This window comes from Eretmochelys imbricata, chromosome 6 (assembly GCF_965152235.1).
Source record: "Eretmochelys imbricata isolate rEreImb1 chromosome 6, rEreImb1.hap1, whole genome shotgun sequence".
Classification (NCBI taxonomy): domain Eukaryota; kingdom Metazoa; phylum Chordata; order Testudines; family Cheloniidae; genus Eretmochelys; species Eretmochelys imbricata.
In genome coordinates, this window is record NC_135577.1 from 17,441,165 (window position 1) to 17,465,312 (window position 24,148).

Genomic DNA, 24,148 nt, shown 5'->3' on the forward strand with positions numbered 1-24,148 from the left:
GGATAGCATTAGGGGAAGCACCAAAGTGCTTGCTTGAAAATGCAACAAGTGGGCGATGGAGGCTGGCATCCTGGATTGATCAGAAGTGGGAGCGGATATCTTGATATCCTGGACAGTGATTGGAAGTGAAGACAAGAAGCTTACGTTTGAGGTTATAGAGAAGGGGGAACCAATAGAATGATTCCAAGAGCAGGATGACCTGCTCAAAGCAATGGGCTAGGAAAGCTATCCTGGCAGGACCATTCTGAATGGATAGGAGCAGGGCAAGATTACATTTGTCAAGGCCAGAGAGAAAATGTTGAAGAGTGAATCTCCAGCCAGCATGCCCTCATATAGCTCAGCATGGTGTAGCAGGTTCTCATCTGGCACCCCCTTCCAACAGCTGTTCCCGCCCAGCAGTGGACTGCTTCTTCTCTTGACTTAGGCCGCTGGACAGGACACTTTAAAGTCTCACGGCTTCCTGCGTATCATTGTCCCATACAGTGTCCCACAAAACTAATGAATAAACAGAGCATCCTCTGCTGCTCAGACCTCTGCATCCCACTCTTCTCTCAGAGCAGTGCATTTCCAGACTCCTGCTTGCCTGGCATCCTCCAACAGAATGCAGAAAACCCCGGACAAACCAAACCCAACTAATGCCACCTCTGCCCAGCTAGTCCCACTAGGTTCTCCCCACCTCCCTGTTCTGGAGCACCAATTCCTCTTGGCAAGATCCTGTGGGGGATGTGAGTCAAAGGTGACCAAAAGGCAGCTGGAAATCGAGGACATGGGATTCAGAGTACAGTTCTTTAGCTAGGATGATGGCAGAAGAGGAGAGAATAAATGTCTGGTGGAGGAAGTCAGTGTGATCATGGGACTACTTCCAGCAGAGATGCTCCGCAGCATGAGCGGAGGAGTACAGGAAGAGGATGTTGAGGGTGAGCTAGGGCTAGGGGTTGGCAGGGTGGACCTTGTGATTGGAAAGAGGGGCAAAAGAATCAAGGGAGGAGGACAGTGAGGAAGGAGTACTTGGGTCAAACCTGACTGTGACCCCATATGCCAGGTTGCCTGCAATGCCCAGAGTAGGGAGCCAGGCCCAGACCCACAGGACAGGAGCCACTGCTGTGGGGTTAATGTGGGACAGGCTCGCTCTCCAGCCCCTTGTGGCCTCCCCAGGCCTCTCCTCTGCACCAGTTGGGATTAGGGCTACAGTGCTGGAATTGAGGGTGCTGTTGCAGGTAACCAGTTCCCCCATGGCAGCTTTAGCCTAGCTAGGCTTGGAAGGAATCGATTTTTATTCCCAAATGTCAGGAAATGTCAATTTCACTGTCCACTCACAAAGCAATGGCAATATATTTCCATCAATAATCAAAATTTACAGATTGGGAAATTATGAAAAATGCTGCTTGGGGTCTTACCCAAGTCAGAATCCAGTGATACAGCCTTCTGAATCGGAGTTGCTACAAATGGGCACACAAATGAGTAGCAAAAAACAGTTTAATTTGTTGATTTAAGAATAGTTACTCTGTATATTTTAACATGTGATGTTGACAGTTTGTGTTTAAACTATTTATAAAGCTTTAACTGTTTTAATCTCAATCTCCATTCTCATTAAATAATTGTTGTCTGACACACACCCCCAACTGTGAAAACAAACATCGATAAAAATCTGCTTAAAAATAAACACTGATATTATCCATCAAAATTATAACAAAAGAATAACTGAATTCCGCTAAGTCTAACTATCACACTGAATGGGGAAGCTGAAGACCAAGTCAAGTGAACAGCCCTTTTGACGACAGGAAGAGTAGAACCAGGTCAAATAAAGAGGTGAGGATGAGGAAATGTGCAGTTGAGGGGTTACATGACATGGGTCATCAACATGGAAGCTGAAGTCACTGAGGATGAATGTGGGAGACTATGAGGAAAGGGAGAGAGCAATCCATGAATCAAAATCAGAGAGGAAGGCTGATGGAGAGGAGCTGGATGGACGGTGGAGGGAGAGAGACTGGTTGAATGGAATGGTCTAGAATGTTGGCCAATTGTGGCTGGCCCTACTGACGTGTAGGAGAGCATTCAGGGAACCTTTCCCTCTCCCTTACACCTGCCACCATGGATCAGAGCCAGCAGAACTCTATGCTAGTGCATCAGCAGAACCAGCAACTGTAAATAGAATGAGGTGGGGTGAGCACACACTCTCCCAGTGTGAGCAGGAGCAGTGGGTCAGGGCCTGGTTCGTTAACAGCAGGGGCAAGGTACCTTTGCCCCGCCCCCAACGAACTCTGGTACACTGGTGCTGAGTTCCAGCGAAAGCTGCATCACAGGAGCTCAGGCCCTACAATTCTCTAAAATACACAAATAAGGAAGAGCTGCCAAGTGGTAGGGAGCTCGCCAGAGACCTGGGTTCATTCCCCTGCCAGAGTTCCTGTGGGATTTTGAGCAAGTCTGTTAGCCTCTCTGTGCCGCAGTTCCCCATCTGTACAATGGGGCTAACTGCACTGCCCTACCTCACATGCTGGCAGGATAAATACATTAAAGACTGAGAGGTGCTCAGATATGATGACAATGGAAACCACAGAAGTATCTGAGATAGATAGAAATGTGGCTTTTCCTGGTTCATCTCAATTAGAAATAGAATGAAGCGAATGCTGAACGAAGCAGAACGACAGGGGGAGGGAATGAACCTGAACAAGCACCCCTTGCAGGCCACAGAGGGACATGCCAATTCTCCCCATATCCAGCCCCAGGGATTTCCTCCTGTCATAAATATAAAGGGAAGGGTAATCACCTTTCTGTATACAGTGCTATAAAATCCCTCCTGGCCAGAGGCAACATCCTGTTACCCGTAAAGGGTTAAGAAGCTCAGCTAACCTGGCTGGCACCTGACCCAAAGGACCAATAAGGGGACAAGATACTTTCAAATCTTGTGGGGGGGGGGGGGGGGGGAAGGCTTTTGTTTTGTACTTTTTGTTTATGTGTTGTTCTCTCTTGGGACTGAGAAAGGCCAGACAGAAATCCACCTTCTCCAACCCATCCTAATCCAAGTCTCCAATATTGCAACCAGTATAGGTAAGCCAGGCAAAATAGATTAGTTTATCTTTTGTTTTATGTGAATTTTCCCTGTGTTAAGAGGGAAGTTTATTCCTGTTTTCTGTAACTTTAAGGTTTTGCCCAGAGGGGGATCCTCTGTGTTTTGAATCTGAATACCCTGTAAAGTATTTTCCTTCCTGTCTTGACAGGGATGATTTTTACCTTTCTTTTTTTTTTTATAAAATCCTTCTTTGAAGAACCTGACTGCTTTTTCCATTGATCCAAGATCCAGGGGTTTGGGTCTTTGATGATTTTGTAACCAATTGGTTAAGATATTATTCTCAAGCCTCCCCAGGAAAGGAGGTGTAGGGCTTGGGGAGATATTTTGGGGGAAGATGTCTCCAAGTGGTCTCTTTCCCTGTTCTTTGTTTAAAACGCTTGGTAGTGGCAGCATACAGTTCAAGACGAAGGCAAAGTTTGTACCTTGGGGAAGTTTTTAACCTAAGCTGGTAAGAATAAGCTTAGGGGGTCTTTCATGTGGGTCCCTACATCTGTAGCCTAGCGTTCAGAGTGGGGAAGGAACCCTGACACCCCCCCGATGATCTCTTTCTCCACACACAGCCCTGGGACTCCTCTTCCAACAATGGACCTGACTCCTCACCCAGGCAGAGTGCCCCCTGCAGGCGCTGAGAAGAGGGCACAGAAGGAACATCTCCCTTCTCCACACTCTTGTCTTATGCAGCCAAGCAATGGGCTTGATGCTGCTTCAGTTATGAGCACCTGATCTTCTCACTCTTTGATGGACAAGGCCTGTGCCAAATGGCCTTTGCCCTTTTAATCTGGATTCAGTCCAGGTATTCAGGCAGTGTTTTACCAGCATGTTCTGCTTCTTCAAACCTGCTGTCACTCACCAAGCTGTCACCTGTAATTAAGAAGCCTTCCCTTGGCAATCAGTCTGCGAGCTGCAGTTGTACTTTCTAGTACGGAGCCGGCAACATGGGTCTGCAGCAAACCCATAGGGCTGAGTCAGGGTAAAAATGCAGTTAAGGGGTTGCAATACGTATTCCAGCTCGTGGAACGTAACAGTTCACAGATCCTGCTGGGTTAAAATGCACAGAAATCTGCATTTCCACTCACTCTGGCTAGGCAATTAAAATCCATCATGGTGAGAGCATCACCCAGTGGTAGCTAGGGGACATTTCCATTCCCCTGCACAGTTCTGAGGACTCCTCAGAGCTCCTCAACTCAAGAAGACCACCCCCTGGAGACACCAGCATGGTCTTTCCACTCCCACCCCCGCCTAGGCTCAGCATTCAGGGCTCCGCTCCCATTGCTCTGCCAGTGCATCCCAGTCTCGGGTACAGCAACAATGGTCCATCCTAGTACCTGCTGGGATAGATTTCCTTTCTCCTCCGCAAGTTCCGGAGACTCTTCTGGGCTGTCAGCACAGCAAGCCCCAGACGGGGAAAGCTCACCTTGCTGGTAATGGGGAGACCATTTTACTCTCTAGTCTTGGTACTGGGAATTCCTCTCAAAGGGTGTTTTCAGAGTCCCACAATGCCAACCGGATGAGTGCCCCAGCCCCGCTAGTAGCCAGGAGACATTGCACTGTCCACGCTTTCAGTCCTTGGGAGGCCTCTCTCCTCCGGGGCTGTCAGTGAGCCCCAATCCCAGGCTGAGGGGAGGGCCTCCTTTTTAGACATGCCCATTCTTCACGTTCTCCGGTCTCCCACTGCACTGTCAGCACACCTCAAATCGCAGCCAAACGAGCACTCCCCCTGCTCGTACTGGGAAGCTCCTTCCCACCACACCGGCTGGCACAGAGCTAGCGAAAGCTGTTGTCTCTTCCAAGGGCTCCAGAGGCTCCCAGCCTGCTCTTCTTTTGCAAGCTGTACTGAGCAGTTGTGATCTCTCGACCTTGACGAAAGTCCCTGGCTGTGCCACCCAGCTCTGGACTCCTGCGTGGCTGACCAGTGCAGATCCATAGACGGGACATGTAACAGGTAAACAGAACTGGCCGCTTACACTAGTAACACACAAGGAGTGACACAAAAATCCTCCCACATTACTCCCTCAAGACCATTTTTAGTCCCCACTGGCAGGGAAGCCTAGTCCTGTTTGGGGAAGACATCACGATCAACTGTTCTGCAATAGCACCTAGATACAAAGTGTAAAAGGGTCAGCTGGCTCCCAATCACGCCCTCACGGCCAGGGGTGGCTCTGCAGCATCCTGCCTCAGTTTCCCTTCTCAGACTCCTCAGTAACTCAAAAGGCTTTCACAAGTCTAACAGCAGCCACCCTTCTTAGAATCTAATGTGTTAATATAAAGTTCAAAACAATTCATGCTGTCCTCAAAGTCCCCAAATAATTCGAGCTGCTGTAGGCTGTGCTGGAATCCTAGGCATAGCTGACAGGGTGAACCAAAGTAGGCCTGACCTTAGCAGAATTGTCACACACTGGGTATTCGCTAACCAAGTAAGCACAGTCCTGACTTGAGGATGGAACAAGAGCACCCAGAGTTCTCAAGTAACTACACAAATAGCAAGAGATGGTCCAGGGACCACGGACCTCTCGTAAGATAAGGATGGAATGATACCAGGTTAATGGAGGAGGATGTTTTGTTCCAACTAGCAGGTACAAGGTACAGGATAATAACCAAAAACATAGGAAGTGAATACGTGATTTGTTTGTATCAATGTATAAAAGGAGCGTGGAAGGAAAGGGCACCTTTGTACTGGCCTAGGGGACAGCATCCTGCTATGTTGATTGAACTGGCACCTCGAGGCAGGCATAAATTTGTTAGCTCCTATGGGGCACTAATACTGTGCTTTGTTGACAATAAACCTGGCCGGGGCCTTGCCACCAAACTGAGTCTGCCGTCTTTATGACTCGCATTGAGGTCTGCTGAATCAACACGCTGCAGACTCTGCTAACGGGCAATATGCTGGAGCTCCAAATACTGCAGAGCAGCAGCAGAATAGCAGCACCCTGCGGCATAAAGAGCAGCCACTCCTAGGCCTCTGCCGAGTCCCTCCGCAGGCCTCTGCCTGCCATGTCCAACTCTCTCTGGCCCCACGAGCCAGAGGCCAACCCTGCCCTCTCCAGGTCCCTGCCCCTCTCGACTGCATTGTCACATCAGTTTCCAGCTGGGCCCAGTCCCTCCTTCCCAAGAGATCTATTCTCTGCTCCAGCTCTCTCTCCAGGCCTCGCTTTTTCTATCGCCCCCAATGACTTAATTCACTCCCTCCACTTGGGGAGGCAAACAGGCTGTGTCACAGGGGACTGGGCCCATCTCCCCTAAGGGACCAGCTACCCTGTGACACAAACACTGGGGTCCCATTGTGTTAGGCACCGAATGTACACATAAGAGACAGCCCCTGCCCCAAAGAGCATACACCCTAAAGAGACAAAGAGGAATGGAGGCACAGAGAGGGGACGTGACAAGCCCAAAGTTGCACAGCAGATCAGTGGCCAAGACTAGAACTGGGGTCTCCAGCCCATTCCAGTGCACTAATCCATAGGCCCGGGCCACATCTGGAGACAGGCTTTCTTCTCTTCTGCACATAAACACCTGCTTCTTTACACTGGTAACTACGGTTCATTCACATTCCAAGGTTACTTATGGCCCCCCGGCAGGAAGAATCCTCTCTGGGGTGCAGCAAACACCGCCTGTGCCTGCTGGCTCCCTGCAGGCTCTGAAAACATACCTAAAGCTGGAATGAAACCCAGACACACTAGTGGAAGCAGGTTGCCATTGTATATGAAAGTGGGAGGGGAGAGACACACCTCTGGGTGGGAATGGGCAGAGGCATCTCACAGAGAGCCAACTGTGAGGGCAAGGAAGACTTACTGGTCATGTAACCACATGCTTCCTGAGACCCATCCCCTTAGTACCTCTCCTCTGTATTTACCCCACACAGACAGGCTTTGTATTGTATAGAGATGGGGGAAGGGGTTCATTCATACTAGAGTTTATATGGGTGTGCGTGACTGTGTAGCTACTATATGAAGTTATGGGTGGATGTGCAAGAATGAGAAAGCGTTGTCTACAAGTAGGAGTATGTATGATGGGGTGAGACTCTGTATGTTTCAGTGGGGAGTGGTTGTGTTTCTATGTAAAAATACCTCAGCGGGTGTGTTTGTGTATATTGTTAGTGCATATTGTGTTGTGTATACAGGTATAGAGAGGAGCAGTGTGTACATCTGGCTGTTGGGAGGGTGAATAGGCTTGTTCATGTCTGGGCAGGTCACTGAAGTTCTATTAGAGCTGGGCAAATAGCATAAAAAAGCCTCATTTGAACATTTAAATGACCGCTTCAGATATCTTTATGCCTTTGTGTTTGCTTCCTGTGCCTTTTCCAGCATCAAGCTGGGCCTAGCGAGCTTTAACTGAACGCTGGAGAAAGCTCACGAAAGCAAATCTTACAATCACACTGATTCAGTCAGGGAAATGGAAATATAACACGTGACCCCCCCCCCCCCCTTGTCCAATCAAATGAGCATAACTTGAATCTCAAATTGTTGAATATGCACAATGAATGGCTCACGGAGACCTACCGGTGACTGAAATCATCTGGGGAGTGATTTCACATAACAAATACATCCAAGACAATCTGAAGTGGCTCACAGACAAGACACACAGGAAAAGAGGCAACATGTGTCACATCAGTGCCTGGCTGAGAAGGTATCACCCAGCTCTAGGGAATGCCTAGCACAACAGAGCCCCATTCTTGGGTGGCCCTGAGGCACTACTGTAATCAACGTGATTAAATGCCAGTACTATTCTGAACAGCATCATTAGATTGCATCTCCTCCTGTGGTCTTATCTGACTGAAGGGAGCCGAGCCAAGCCAGGGGACTACTGACGGCTGTGTTGAGTTACATAGCACAGTGGCTGCTTACTGATTCCTGAGTGCCTCTGTAGCCATCCCATCTCTACTTTCCCTTCATCCAGGCCCCTTTAAGAACACAGTCACCAGTGACCTTCTTAGCTTAAATCCTTCCATTCACTCTTCCCCAGTTCTCCTCAGGCTAGCAACAGAACTTATCAAATAGAACTCAAAAGCTTTTCAGTTCCTCTTCCCTTCTTTAACTTCCCCTCACAAGCCTTACCTAGTTAGGGCTCTGCAGGGGCCACACTTGCTCCTAGCAGCCGCTGTTTCCACCAGCTTCAGTTTCACACACTCTCCTGAACTCCCCAGTTCAGTGCCAGACTTCCCACCACTAATGCTCTCCACTACACTCTCTCAACCACACCCCTACCTGCAGCTTCCTGCAGCCTTTTATATTGGAATCACAGGATTCTTCTCAGGTGGTGCTCATCTTGCGATCAGACCCAATGAAGCCCTAGGCTCTCCAGCCCACTGCAAGCCACCCTGTTTCAGATGGAATTAAAATTGCTCCAAATTTGGAGTCAGGTATCTGATCGCCAAGCCCCTTGCTGTCCATTAATAACTTGACACACACACACATACACCCATCTCTCTGCTCCTCCAGGGGCACTGGGTCTCCCATGGTGTCCTGCATACGCCGAATGAGAACGTCTCTCTGGACACCAGCTACACTCACAGGCTTGTGGAGTGGGGCCAGTGGATTGACCGTGACATGGACCTGACTCCTCAGAGCATCAGCACCACCTGTTTTGTGGATGGAACAGACTGTTCCCAAGGCTCCACCAACTCTAGCCAGTGCTTCCCTACCCAGGCACACTGTACCTTCAACTGTACAGGCCCTGTACTCAGGCAAATGGCCGGAGGTCTGGGTCTCAGGAACAACAGGAAGAACAGTATGCTAACCGTAGTAATAATGCAAATGGGCCCAGTGCCACATCTAGGTTTTGTGACTCTGTGAAAAGGGGTCTCTGCTCTCTCCCCTGGAATGACCATAGGGAATACACCCCTGGCACGGATCTCTCTCCACTGCTGTCACTGTGTCTCTGAGCCATAGGGTATTCACTGCCATGTTTCCCGTCAGATGATCACCATCCGTGTGGGGACAGGATGGAGTGCCCACCCTTAATCTGCTCCTCACCTGCCTGCAGCGCTGGTGGATCTAGCTTCCTCCTAGGACAGCTGCAGCCTCAGGAGCAGCTGAACAGCATCACCTCCTTCGTGGATGGCAGCACGGCGTATGGCAGCATGGCCTCGCGACTGGCCAAGAAACTCTGCAACTTCACCCGCAAGCTGGGCTGCTGGCTGGGAACCTGGAGTGCTCTGATGGGGGGCAGTCCCCCCTCCTGCCCTGCACGGAGAAGAAATCCCCCATTTCCTGCATCTTGATTAGGAACCTCTGTCCTCCCACTAGCACGCCTGATGTTTCCTGCTTTGTAGCAGGTAGGAGATGCTCAGGACAGCATGGCAGGATAGCAGTATATGTCCATTTAAGCTCCTGTTCCAACACACACTTTAAAAAACTACGGTCCCTTTCTGAATGAAAATTCCCCAAATTCTCCCTGATTCTGGAGTTTCTCCTTCTCTTCCCAGCAATGTCCCTCTCCCACGTGCTCCATTTGTGCTTCTCATTGGGACTTAGACGAGAGGAAAATGATGAGGAACAGTCAGCATGGATTCACCAAGGGCAAGTCATGCCTGACTAATCTAATTGCCTTCTATGATGCGATAACTGGCTCTGTGGATTAGGGGAAAGTGGTGGACGTGTTATTCCTTGACTTTAGCAAAGCTTTTGACACGGTCTCCCACAGTATTCTTGCCAGCAAGTTAAGAAGTATGGGCTGGATGAATGGACTATAAGGTGGCTAGAAAGCTGGCTAGATTGTCGGGCTCAATGGGTAGTGATCAATGGCTCCATGTCTAGTTGGCAGCCGGTATCAAGTGGAGTGCCCCAAGGGTCGGTCCTGGGGCTGGTTTTGTTCAATATCTTCATTAATGGTCTGGAGGATGGCGTGGATTGCACCCTCAGCAAGTTTGCAGGTGACACTAAACTGGGAGGAGAGGTAGATATGCTGGAGGGTAAGGATAGGATACAGAGGGACCTAGACAAATTAGAGGATCGGGCCTAAAGAAATCTGATGGGATTCAACAAGGACAAGTGCAGAGTCCTGCACTTAGGACGGAAGAATCCCATGCATCCACTACAGACTAGGGACCGAATGGCTCGGCAGCAGTTCTGCAGAAAAGGACCTAGGGGTTACAGTGGATGAGAAGCTGGATATGAGTCAACAGTGTGCCCTTGTTGCCAAGAAAGCCAATGGCATTTTGGGGTGTATAAGTAGGGGCATTGCCAGCAGATCGAGGGATGTGATCGTTACCCTCTATTTGACATTGGTGAGACCTCATCTGGAGTACTGTGTCCAGTTTTGGGCCCCACACTACAAGAAGGATGTGAAAAAATTGGAATGTGTCCAGTCGACGGCAACAAAAATGATTAGGGGACTGGAACACATGACTTATGAGAGGCTGAGGGAACTGGGATTGTTTAGTCTGCAGAAGAGAAGAATGAGGGTTTGATAGCTGCTTTCAACTACCTGAAGGGATTCTAAAAAGGATGGATTTAGACTATTCTCAGTGGTAGCAGATGACAGAATGAGGAGTAATGGTCTTAAGTTGCAGTGGGGGAGGTTTAGGTTGGATATTAGGAAAAACTTTTTCAACTAGGAGGGTGGTGAAGCACTGGAATGTGTTAACTAGGGGGTGGTAGAATCTCTTTCCTTAGAAGTTTTTAAGATCAGGCTTGACAAAGCCCTGGCTGGGCTGATTTAGTTGCAAATTGGTCCTGCTTTGAGCAGGGGGTTGGACTAGATGAGCTCCTGAGGTCCCTTCCAACCCTGATATTCTATGATTCTATGACTCTCAAATGGCCTCTCTAATACAATGGCTGCCCCGTACATGGCCTGCTTTGCATGCTCCACCCCATGGCAGTTCTAGGGGACCTCTCAGAGCACATTCTGAGTCTGTAACATGGGTGCCCCATGGAAGACTTTCTATCCTGTTTTTGGGCTGCCTTCTGACCTCTAAGAGCCAATGCTCCAACCTGCTTTCTCCTTTCCAGTTTGGGTTTTCTGGTGGGTTCCATCTCCTCTAGCTAGCCCTGGCTAGGTGTCCCTCCACAGCATGTTTTGTTTCTGCCCCCAAAATGGGTGATTTATTCTATCTGTGCAATGGCCTGCAGAGTGCAGTCTTGGTCTAGCTGCTCCTGTCAGGTCAGCAGCACATGGGAGGAGCTGGCTTTCAGCACTGAGCATTTCACTGAAGTGATATTAGAGTTCCTGCTTTAATGGCCTCTTCCCTCCCCAGGGCACTCGAGATCTGATGAGCATTTAGGAATACAGGTCCTGGCGGGGGTGTTCCTGAGGAAGAACAAGAGAGTCACTGCAGCGTCCACCAGCTCAGCCTCTCCGGGCGTGAGGAGAGCTGCTACCAGGAGACCTGCAAGATCATCGGTCAGGGCATCAGCTTGGAGCTGCCCAACCCGTGGCATGGCATCCCTCACACAGGACCACACCCAACTCCTACTGAAGCCATGGGACAGATTTGCTGAGACTTCAGTGAGTGTTGCATCAGACTCATAGTTGCCACCACATATTTCTCAGCTGTTCTCTTATACCTCGCTGCTCGACAGACCCTGCTCTTTTCAGAGAAGGGCTGAGACTGCTACACACTAAGCCAAGTTAATGCACACGTAGATTTATATAAGAACAGCCCTGACCTTGGGAAACCTTGGTAAAGCTATACAGCAAACAGAAACTAATGCTAGGATCAAACTGCAGCTGGCAGGGGCAGGGAATGGCCCTTTGCCTGGAAATCACGGGACTCCCAGAACTCTGTCTGACTTCAGTGGCAGGTGGCTCAGCACCTCTGAAAATCAAACCTTTAATCCTGGCCCAGGGCAGGAGCAATGGCACAGCCATCCACCCATCCCTAGTGTAATAGAGGTGAGTGAGCTCCTGGCCTGCCTGCTAGGGAAGCCGTTCTAGACTCTGTTTGATGGAGACAGGTGAGGAGTCCTGTGACAAAGCAGCACTTTGTCATTCAGTCCCCAAATGCCGGCTCCGAATTCCAGCACTGGGTGATCACAGCATTAGCTTCCTCAGTTTCCTCAGGCCACCCAGGATTTATCACAGGGAAGGGATGCTTATGTCTGCATTACATAGCTGGGCACTACACATTAGCTACACCTCCCAGCAGAGAGAAGAGCTGGCAAAGGTAACTCTCGTCTGGATCCTGTGCAAGAACGCCCACATCCGCCAACTCCCCACAGACGTCTTGTCCAGCAGCCACTTCCTGGACCACTTTGTCCCCCTGCAACAGTCTCCTCATTCCCAGGGTGGATCTGGCTGCCTGGAGACAGGACCCGACAGGTAAAACCTGGAGCATCTGGCTGTCGGATAAGGAAAGCCCCCAGGCAAGGCAACTGCTCAAAAATGTTCATCCAACAACCATATTGCAAATAAGGTGCATATATTGTAGCTGTGTACCTGGGATGACCTTTACATTTCTAAATCTGCAGAGATTAGCAGCCACGTGGCATTCAGCTCAGTGCACAATTTCAGATCAAACACACGCACACTGTGTCCTTTCTTGTTTGGTCACTCTCCATGCATTCCCTTTGTGCCTGGAAAACCATGATTAGCTAGGGACAGCCCACATTTATCAATACAGTCCATTGCACCGTGTCTGAGACAGCAAGGCTATTTTGTACTCTAGGCCTAGGAAAATATGCTGTCTTCGGTACCAGTGTGTGGTAACTGGCAAGAACTAGGGACTGTTAACTAGAGATGCATGTAAAGCAGTCCTGCGCTCACCAGTAAGTAGTTTTATTGGTCCTACAAAGCCCAAGAACTATGTGGTGCATTCCTGAGTGCCATCTACTGCCACTTTCTCTGTTAATAACCACTGCCTCTTTTACAAAGCACTCCTGTGACACTGACCATGGCTGGGAGCCTGATTAGTTTTTCATTTACATCAGCTCCACACAGGTGTAAGACCATGGACTTCAGTGGTTACCTCTGGCTGACGCAGGGCTGGGGAGCAGAGACTCAGGCCTGTGCGTTGTGCGACCATAGAACAAAAGACCTTGCTGTAATGCAGATGCATGAGGGGGTCAGAGTTAAGGCTGCGGTGGCAATCTCCTGCCTTTAGGAGGGTTAAAATCCAGGCTGCCCCAACCCAGATTTCATGGCATTTTGCACATTCCAATGACCATATCTGGAAGTTTGTCCATACTCTATAAAGTCTACAACCCAATTTCCTTTGCTATAGAGTCAGTGGCCAACTCCCTTCACTGTCTCTCTGTCCCTCTCCCCAGTCCCTGATGCGGAAGGAGCCTACTTTGTTCCCTGTAAATCCTGTGTTCTTTGAGTACCAGTCTGGCTACAGCCCAGAGGGGCCTTTGTCCCTACTCTGCAGCCATGCTAGCATGTTCCAAGGTCAGGCATCCAGAGAGCCAGCAGCAGGAACCATTCTCTGTGCTGTGCTAAAGAGCTGGGTGAAAAACCCCTATAAGTGGGTAAAGCGGGTTATCAGGATGGAGCAGGAGGAGAGGCTGCTTCTTGGGTAGCCAGGACCCGAACCAGACAGTTCCCTAACATTGGACACTGCATTTTCAGAGAGAGAGAAATGGAGTTAAGGGACTTAATTTACAACTTCCTGAAATTTATAACAAGCTGCTTATAGGATCATTCTGTATCACACCCTAACCTGCAATCAAGCTGCTTGTGGTAGCAGTGTATGCCTCATCTATAGTGCCACCTAGTGGGGGAATGGAAAATAACAGAGCTATTATTACTACTATTTTACTAAGAGGCCCCATTGTGCTAGGTGCTGTACAGAGCATGAGCAACCGTCCTTGCCCAGGAGACGTTACGATCTATCACAAACAACTCAGACTAATAAATCACTTTCCACGTACACAGCACCTGAAGGATCTCCAAGCATTCTACGAATGGGGCGGCCAGTTGGTTTACCACTGAAATGCTGCCACCTCTGCAGCAGATGCATGTCCAAGTACTGGTCTGGTGCCCAGGCCCCATGCTGGCAGGCTCTGGGAGTGTGGTGGCCTCTGTTCCCACTGAAGGAGATCTACACATCACTCAATTGCTTATGACCGGCTGCAAGGAGAATGCCACTCACACAGCTCATCTGAGGAGTGAGTACAAAGCATAGGGATGATGGACCCCATGTGGAGAGCACCCTGAGGAAAACAAAACCAAAGAGGACACCGGTCCCAATGCCTGCCTCTGCGTGGATACATCAGTTAGGGGGAAAGGTGATATTTCTAGACTCAGCCCTCTGTGCTGGGAGGCATGAATGACTGATTCTCAACTACACATTACAGGCCAAAGGGCCCATTTCTGATCTCACCCACAGAGGTGTAAATCTAGAGTAACTCCATGACCTTCAGTGGAGTGACTCCAGATGTACACTGAGCTTGGTGTTAGGCCTGTAGTGAGGACACCCTGGCATTCCTGCTCTCTGTGACTATAAAAAGTCTGTTCGATCCATTCTAACACCATTTCTGTTCTCTGATCTGGGGACGCAGACCTTCCTGCAGCTGCTGGGGTTGGAGCAATTTCCCTATTCACTGCAACTGTGACACTATACAGAAAATAAGTTTGCGGCTTAGCTTAACCTCGCCCCTGTGCTTTCTTCATAGCCTGTGCCCAGGCAAGGGAATGAAACAAGGGAGGTACAGCAGCTCGTTTTAGACCCCTTCAGACACAGAAGAGTCCCAAGGGCTGATTCTCCTCCCGTTTATGCTGGTATAAATCCACCGAGAGACAGCTGTAAGGCTGACGTGAGATCAGCACCAGGTCCTCGCTGTCTTACTGTTGTCACAGGAATCAGAATGGCCCTGGCAGCCTTCCTGCCTGTTTGCTCCTGCACAGCCATAGACAGTTTTTCTTCGTTTTTCTTCTGATTTCCTTCCCAGATATTCCAGAGAGGGAAGGACTTGGCTGTGTCTGAAAGTACCAACTGTCCCCCGGGGCAGCCCCAGCAAGCTCAGAAGTTAGAGAGCTGCCAACTCTAACCATCCCCTCCAGCTCTCATCTCAGGAATCCCAGCAGCCACACTGGCACCAGCCCTGATCACAGAATTTCCAAAGCATCCTGGACAAAAGAACAGTGCAAGAGTGGAAGCCAGATTTCCTTTAGCCCCACACGTACCTCTAGGGTGACCGAGTGCTGTGGCACAGACCCAGCAGGTGTCGTACACTCTGGGAGTTCACTCACCAATTCACCCCAGAGTTGTCTAACAGCAGAGCTCTGCCAGAGCCCAACTTGCTGGAGTAACTCCCCAGCTGCCCTGCACCATCCCTTCTTACTCAGTAACTACTAGTCACCTTGGTGGCAATAAGAACGAATAAAGCCTGAGGAACTCAGGCAGGTCACAAGGGAAAAGGACAATGACTGAAAGACACCGGCACTGGCTGGTAGCCATCTTTACTGTAGCCCAGCCTCCACATCCAAAAGCTTGAGGGAAATGGCAGCCAGCTTGACCCAAGGCAGCCTATTTCTTCAGTCCTATGGAAAGGCAGGGGAAATGGTGGCCATTTTGAATAGGGGAAGAAATTCATGAATTTGATGCCATTTGATTCCCCTTCAAGTGTGCCGTGAACATAACTGCCACAAACAGGCGAGAGGGGACTACAGAGAGAGAGACACAGCAAGGGAGCTAGGAATCAATGGGATTACAAGGGTGCTTCACCCATGTATTTGAGGGTAGAACTGGACCTTTACGGGCTCAGGACCAAATTCTGCCCTGACCTACGCCCCATGCAAGTCCGTAGATGTAGGTGTGACTGTGGGAACAGTTAAGCCCAAGGTGGGTATTGGACCCTCTATCAACCCTGCTTTAGGATCAGTATAAGCCTTCACACCCAAACCCTTCTAAGCCAGTGTTTACTTAAATCCCTGTTTTTATTTCCTTTCCCCAAGGGGAATCCTGACAGTTCAATCTTCGTGCTGCTCCTGGCTGTGAACTGTATTTTGACTGATTAAAAGCATTCTAAGGTACACCATTAACTTCCCCATGTAAACACTGTGCACGGTGTGAAGCAAGATTGGGGGGGAGGGAGGGGGGGAAGCACATCCCTCCTGAGCCTTCCCTGTGGGACAGTGCCAGAGGAGGAGGAAGGAAAGGCTGAAGAGCAACCAGTTTAGGTGGGATTTTCCTTCTGAGTGGTTGTTTTGTGCCAGTCTGAGCCCAGGTGAAACTCAAGGCCTGCGAAGATGTACAAGTTTGGGATAGCAGATTAAGCTGTGAGAGCCCTGAGGGAAATGAACGGAGACTCAGCACTTGGGACGTCTCACACGAGGCCCAAACACCACGTGATACGCTGTAGGGAACAGCCACGCGCTGGGCCCAGGGACATGAACTGACAGTCTAACACATCTGCTGGCTGTGACTTACATCTGCTTTTCCAGCCAGGCTCTGCAGAGGCACGCACGGCACATTATTGGCATTACAATAGGCAATGTGCCCAGTGTGAGATAGGCACCCGCTGGCAGGGAGCTGCCATACTCTCTCCAGGAACACACAGGCGCTTTGTGGGGAGGACAACAGATACACCAGCCGACGTTCCTCGCTCTTCTAGGAGGAACCATCATGAAAGTGGCCCAAGGGGGCTGCATCCGATTTCATTTCTGCTCGGGAGAAAAGAAGCATCTTTCAGACAAGCTTCATTTGAAATCAGAGGGATACCCTGGGATGGAAGGAGCAGGCACAGCCCCTCTGTTTCTGAAACGCCTCAGAGCTTAGCCTCAGTTCCCTCTTGGTGGAATAAAGGCTTAATTCATCCTTGCGCAGGGCCCCTTTGCACTAGCCCAGCTGGCACAAAAAGGCCATAGGACCACCCTGAGATCGCTTCCCCTCCCAAAGAATAAACCTGGCAGAGAAGGCCCATACTCCAGCTGTGCCACTCTACCCTGCCTCCGCATGAGCGCCAGGCACAGAGGGCATGGCGAGGCAGAGCACAGGCAGGCTGGAGGGACAGCCCATGGCAGATCCGCTGTGCCCCTGCAATGGCTCACAGCAGCCAGATGCTGGGGCACAGTTTAAGGCAGGCCTGAGCACCATGCCTGGGGACTGAACCATTGCCCACAGTCTCTGAATGATTTCCCTCTGTTCCTGTGCTGGCATGGTGTTGAGTCTGCCCCTATGTTCCCAGCGTGAGTGTGTGTGGTCTCTTTCTCCAGATAATTATCCTCCCTAATCAAATCAAGCCCCAGCTGCTGGGTAAGTCTGACCCCAGCAGGGATCTAGATGCACTCAGCAGGCCAGTTCACTGTTGGCACTTCCCCCAGGCCTGTAGGAAGCTAAATTGCCTCCGCATTAGGGCTAACCCTCTCCCATGGGGAAGGCAAAAGCATGGAAGCTCCACCTTGAAAAGGTAATGTTTCTTTTGCAGCTGGAGGGGAGACAGACTTCGGAGGAATAAAACAGTGCTGAGGCGAGAAAGGTCATCCCGCTCTCAGGAAGAGGGGCTGTTTAAACAGGACAATACCGGTAAGGAGATAATGATGCACCCAGGAGACCAGTCACATCTACCCCTTCCAGTGGGCTGCTAGAAGTTGAGTCAGGCCCTGCCACAATGATTTCCTAGAATCCCACAGGATCCCAAAGTCATGGGCTGGGATCGCCCACTGCTTTAGTGCAGGAGAGTCTAATGTGCTGTAATGACACAGGAGAAAGGAGGCTAAATGCTGGGGAACTCACACCCCCCCATCATTGGGGGCCCATTTTCAAAGGTAATCACTGATATATCCGGGCCCCAATGCTGGTCCTACACCCACCTACTGAAGGTAGAATGCTAGGAGTATTGGTCCTGGGGAAACGGTGTAATTACGAAAAGAGGATCATTGAATAGGTGGGTTTCTGGGACAGACAGTCCATCCTGTGGAGTCCTGTAGGTGGCGATCCTACAAATAGACAGGTGTTAGGAGGCACCAGTCCCATAGGAGAGGGATTCCTGGTGGCTATGCTGCCTCCACAAAATGAAGAGCACTATCCACTGTCAGGCTGTAACACCAGGTAGTGTCCCTTGCTTGGTTCCTGCCAGACCAAGGAGAAGCAGGCCAGATCACAGAGCAGGAGAGACTCTTCATTCAGTGGAATACACAGAGAGACTTAGCTGTCCAGATCCTCACAAATGACTCTGGCTCCCAGCCACCCCTGTTAGCCGCACTAATTCTGCATGAGAATGAGCTCTCATTCAGCTGTGCCTGCTCGAACCAGCAGTGGAGGCCATGCTATTCCACACCTCAGTCCCACGCCTGCCAAAGCTCCAGTGCAGAAATGAATGGGAATTGCCTGGTATTGGCCTCCCCTGCCCCTACTGAAGTCAGTGGGAGTTTGGCTGTTGAGTCTTTAGGGGCATGCTCCAGGTCTGTTGGAAGTGAATGAGTTGCTATAAAACCACGGCCTTAGGACACATGTATTGCTAACTCACGTGCAGAGCTGAAAATTTCCCAGGATCCTCTTATATTTAAGTGAGAACTGACCTCCAGGGCATCTTCAACCCCAGCAGCGATGGGGAATGGCATTTGGCTGCTGTGTAAACTCATCTCAGGTGACCTCTTGCAGCTGGAGCCCACTGAAGGCTGAGGGTGACCTGATGCAGCGAATGATTTAGACTCTAATGTAGCACATTTCTGGACACTTTTCTGCTCTGATCTCACCCTGCACCTTGTTCACCTTTGATTTGCTGAGTTTCTTTCCCAGTCACCAGGTCCCACATGGCAGAAGTGAAGATGTGGTGCTGCAAACCCCCTTAAAACTCAGCATTTGCCTGACCAGTAAAACAATTATAACCAATCTACCCCCATTTACAACAGTGGGGTTTGAACGCAGCAACCTTCAGCTCCAGCATCTACTCCTTGAGCTAAAGAGTTAACTCTCCTGGTCAGAAGGGTAGCAGACACATAAGAATCCTATGCCGCTAGAGGGAGGCAAAGACCCACATTCTCCTAAACTGGCTATACAATCACTGCCATTCCACTCTTCATGTAACACTACCATGGTATCCCCTGTTCCTATTGCAATTCTGCAGTTCCAGTGTCTCGGATTTGCCAGTTCCTACAGTGGCACCAGGGCATCTCCTAGTCGAGGCAGTGCAGGAATCCAGGGTGGTGCACTATGGTCAGCAACTCCACACCAATCCATGTGCCCTACATAAGCTCATCCTGAGGAGCCTTAGTCCAGCTTATCATCACAGAGCGACAGTATTCGGATCCTCATTGTGGCCACTAAACTGCTTCCCTGCCCTCCCTTGGTGTGGCCAGGCCAAATATGGAGTCCGGAATTGTGATTCTTCCTCTAGGCAAAGGTTTATTTTCCTTTATAAAGAGCAGAGTGCAGCCACCTTGCTGTTTAAATTGAGCAATTAACACACTGTTTTTGTCTTACATTTAAAACAAAGTGTCTAGACCAATAACAACTTGCAGTTCTCTAGCTCCTTTCAGCCCAAAGCACTTTACAAACTGATAGGAAAATCTACACAGAGGGATCATCTCACCCACTGCTGACCTGCAGTGACCTCCAGGCTGGAACACAGCAGCTGGTTAACAGCACACAGCAACATTACATAGCAGTTTAGAGCAGAAACCAAAGAAAAATAGATCCAGGTGGAACTGCAAGGAAAGAGCTGAAATCTGAATCTGAGGAGGACATTCTCAGCTTTCCCTCATCACAGCTGGTGTAAATCAGAATAGCTCCACTGGACTCAGAGATGCTGATTCACACCAGCTCAAACGCTGGCACCCAGCCTAGCTTGTCCTTAAATACTCTCTCTCCAGGCCTGTAATTCACAGTGTAAAACAACATCTTCCCTTGCAGAAAACAGCTAATATTTTTTTCAGCCAGGATCAGAGTGAGGATTTCCAGGACACCCAGCTGCTAAAGAGGAATTAAACTTTGCAATCCCACTATGGCTCGTGGCAGAAGCAGAGCCAAGCTGTGGGGCCACAACTGGGTGCTGGTGTTTCAGACCAGCCCTGTTCTAAGTAGGAAGAGGCAAGTACCATGGGAGCATTTCCAGCATCCTCCTCCCAGCTACCTTTGGGGAGCAGGACTTGAGTTTCACTTATTGACCAACCCTTTGCTTGCAAGTGCCACTGTATGCCATCAGGGGGGCACCAAGGGCCACCAGGCAGAGCCTCCCGCAGAGCAGCAGGGCGCAGCCAGCATTCGCACGATCAAAGAAGTGCCTCTCCCAGGATTGCTGCCCCACGCTCAAGAGGCTCTTATGCAACGAGGCATCTGCTGACCTGCAAACAGCCCAGAGGTTCTATTGCCATTTGCCCCCCGGTCCCAGACAAACGCAAAGCGGAACGGAAGGCGACTCACGCAGAGCGTTTTCCTTTGCACATTATCAGGTTACTTGTGCAGCAGCCCCTCTGGGGAGAGGCTGTGATGTCACAGATGATCTGAGACTGGGTGCTAACGGGCCAAATCATGCCTCTGCTGATAGCAGTGGAGTTACATCACAGAGAAACGCGGTCCAGCAGCACCATGCGAGACGGTGTAACAGCACAGGACGGCAGCCGAGATGATGACATAGTAGAAAAGGTTAATTATTCAATTATAAAGACAATCCAAGGCAAGGATCATGGCTTTGCAAGGTTCTGTACAGCACCGTGTATATTTAAATGTCTGAGCCCAAGCCACTGGGAGTCCAAGGATGTCAATGAGCTTTGGATCAGGCCCTCCCAGCACTACTGCATATACTCCTATATTAACGACAGTGGGAGGGGAGATGTGAGCTGCAGGGGGGGCTAGGAGATGGTTGCCCCAGGCGCTGTCACCCACATGCAGTGGTGTCTCAGGGCTCCCCTGCTGGGGAGCTGGGAGACCTTTAAGGAAGCACTGACAAGGCTCGGGTCCAATACAGGAGTCATTGGGTGAAATTCTACAGCCTGTTATACAGGAGGTCAGACTAGATGATCTAATGGTTCCTTCTGGCCTTAATCGAGCAGCACAGAAGTGAATGCCCAGGGCCAGAGCCTATAACTGGCCACTGAGTAGTGACTGCCTGAGTTGGGGGCTATAAGGAGAGCCAGAGAGGAGACAGCCCCAGGGAGGTGAATGCCTGAAGCCACAGCCTAGAAATAGGAGTGGCTACGAGGCATCTGTCCTTGGCTGGGGTTTAAAGCAGAGCAACAGGGAGATGCTCATTCCTGCAGTGACCATAGCAGGGCACCGCTGCCTCACGAGGACCCGAAGAGACACTGTCTGCAGCCTAGTACAGCCAACCTCAGCATAGCTGTGGCCAGCTTTTCTGTTCTGCAATTTCCATTTGCACTGAGACCAAGGCCCCAGGCATGGAGCTTTGGCCTACGCTGTAGCTCTCCGGCTCTGAGCTGGATTACAAAACCAAACCCTGAGCTGAAAAGAGAATCAAACCCCTCTTTGTGACTGAGTGAATGGAAAGTGACTCCGATAGGCGACTGCCAGAGGAGCAGGGAAGCACTTGGAAAACATGCTTTGCATGGCTCTTAGTGAGGTTTTTGTGCGGTGCTGGCATTTGCAGGGGGCACCAGTGAGGGCTGGGGGACAGCTGGGCAATACTGCACCCCTGCTTCAGGCAGAGGGGTGGATGTGGGAAGGCCCAGCTGCAGTTCGGTGCCGAAGGACCCACTGCCAAACGGGGGAGCCCCAGACCAGCCTCGTGCACAGCAGGTCTGGGAGAATCCGCAGAAGCAAGATCGTGTATAAAATTAAAAAAACTGGCTATAGGCAGCATAGAGAAAAGGGTCCACTATGGACAGAACTTAGAGCTGGCCACCCCACAGAGCTCAAAGGACCAGCCCATCTCTGGGGGGAGAGGGGGTGTCTGCATCTCAGTCGCTGTGAGAACGGCAGCAAGGAGGCCTTTGGACGGGGGAACTCATGCTCCTCCCCTCTGCAGTTCATGTCAGGCCAGGAGAGGGAGGGAACCCCGGGGGCATAGATGCACTGCCTCAGTCTGTCTGCCTGCTGGAGTACGTGACCTTCAAGCTGGGGCAGCTCCCTTCAGACGGCGAGGCCCAGCCTACATCGCGCTGGGGTGGAAGCCCAGCTTGGCCATGGACATTTCCCTCCTGAGCCGCATGATTTCCCAGTACATCGGCTCCACTGCAAAGCAAAGGGGCAGGGGGGTTAGCCAGCCCCACGCTAGGCGCCGTGCGAGCCACCTGGCTCAGCCCCCTCCCCTATGAGTGGGACGTAGCTCCACACTGAGAGTACACGTGGACTGGAGTGAGCCACAGGAGTAGGGCCATCCTGCTCAGCCAGCCCTGCAGCATGGGGCACAGCCCCCAAAGCACAGAGTCTGAGCACCTCCTTTCCTTCTCCACCCCACTCCTGCCTGTCCCACACCTCAGGCCTCTTGTCCCCCTCCCTTGCTTCCCTGCCCCTTTACTGACCTCTCTCCCTCAACCTGTCTAGAGCTCTCCACATCTCCTTCCCATTCAGCTAGACTGGGGCCCTCCCATCCCTCCAGAGCATTTACTAGGCCGAGGGAAAATCCCATCTGCCCTCTCACCTCCCTTCACTGAACATAAGGAACCCAGTCCCTTTCTGCAACAGGGAGCAGCCCTTGCAATAGCTCCCACTGACCAGCAGTAGGCAGCCACACCCAACCCTCTGCTGGGGGCCACCAGCTGCCTCTTACCATCCTGTCTCACCAAGCCCTGCTGGATGTAGCGAATGTAGGTGAAGAAGTTGCATACGGCTGTGATCTAGGGGAGAGAGAGAGAGAGACATTGCTGTAAAACGGCCTCACCAATAATAATAATAGCACAGCAGGGGCTGGCCAAAGCAAATGCAGATACGCTGGCCAGAGGACCCCTTTTCCTTAAGTCTGCAGGGTTTGGCATCGCCACCACCCACCTCAGTGCTTTGGCGCCATCCTCTATGGTCACAGGGCTGATTTTCACAAGTGCAGAGCACCCGCAACTCCAGCTGGAGTCAATGGGAGCTCATGACTACTGTCACTTTGGAAATCCTGGCACAAACCCATGGGACTCTCCCTGGCAGGAGGAGGAGAGTAAAGTGGGATAGGCAGGGGAAATGCAGATATAGAGCTAGACTGGGAGTAAAGGGTGGTGGGGTCTAATGTCTGCTCTGCCACTGAGGCACTGTGTGACCTTGAGCAAGTCACTTCATCTCTCTGGGGCCCTATTTCCTCACCTGCAGCAATACTGAAGTACTTTGAGAATTATGGATGAAAAGAGCTTTCTAAGTCCTGTGTATTTTAAGCCAGGGAGGAGAGTTAGGAGAGAGGCAGATATTTATGTGTATTCAGTATCCGAAATTAAGGCTGTGTAAAGATGATGGGGGGAGAGATAGCTCAGTGGTTTGAGCATTGGCCTGCTAAACCCAGGGTTGTGAGTTCAATCTCTGAGGGGGGCCATTTAGGGATCTGGGGCAAAAATTGGGGATTGGTCCTGCTTTGAGCAGGGGGTTGGACTAGATGACCTCTTGAGGTCCCTTCCAACCCTGATAGTCTATGAACAGGGGCTGGCAAAGTTTCACTACAATATTTGTAACTGAAACATCCTAGGCCAGAAATAAGGACCTAGAACTTTTGCACTTTGTGAACATTCAGACTTGAAAGGAAGAACTGAGCTCTGCTGAAGGAAGTTTTACAACATGGGAATTTCTTTTGTTTGAAAACAGCCCTAGAGAAAAACTACACTGTTTGTGCAAGGAGGGGTTGTACTAAATTGGACTGCTTTTGTTGAAGTGACAAAGTTTGAGCTCTGTTGCCAATATCCCCCACAGCCCTATCCCAGACAGAGATTGCTGTAGGGAATGATTTGCTCCTTTAGGCCCCAAGTCAGCAAAGCACTTAAACACATGGTTACCTTTTAGGCAAATGCTTGATAGCTTTGCTGAAGAGAGCTAAGCATAACCATTTGTTTAAGTACTTTGCTGAATCAGGGCCATAATAATACTGAATAATTTATCTGTTCAGTGCTCTCCAGAGTAAAAGGAGAGTCTGCTTCCAGACAGCCTTAGTCACGGCTCTCCACTGCACAGTAACGAAACCCAGCATTCAAGGAACAGTGAAATACAATGTTTGACAAAGGAAATCAAAGCTTCACAGAGAATCAAATCATGGAGAAGAGAGAAGTAAAGACATATTTTGAAAGTTACTGTTGCCTTAAATGAGTGACACAACCCAGACCACTGCATGGTATTGT

General features: G+C 50.3%; 1 protein-coding gene across 10 annotated transcripts in view; it reads right to left on the minus strand.

Moving 5' to 3' along the window:
* Positions 1-24,148, minus strand: part of RAB3IL1 (RAB3A interacting protein like 1) — a 70,319-nt gene that overhangs the window by 18,547 nt on the left and 27,624 nt on the right. For 4 of the 10 annotated variants that reach the window (XR_013346303.1, XR_013346302.1, XM_077818139.1 and 1 more), the window contains exons 10-11: positions 22,615-22,681; positions 9,040-9,249 (exon numbers count right to left, since the gene is read on the minus strand). Coding sequence is in view for 7 of the 10 variants with exons in the window: in XM_077818139.1 (XP_077674265.1) it covers positions 9,089-9,249; positions 22,615-22,681 (228 nt within the window). In the remaining 3 variants the exon portion in view is untranslated. Of the gene's footprint in view, positions 1-9,039; positions 9,250-19,272; positions 22,077-22,614; positions 22,682-24,148 lie in introns of those variants that run through there. The other 6 variants (XR_013346304.1, XM_077818144.1, XM_077818142.1 and 3 more) reach the window with 5 other exon arrangements.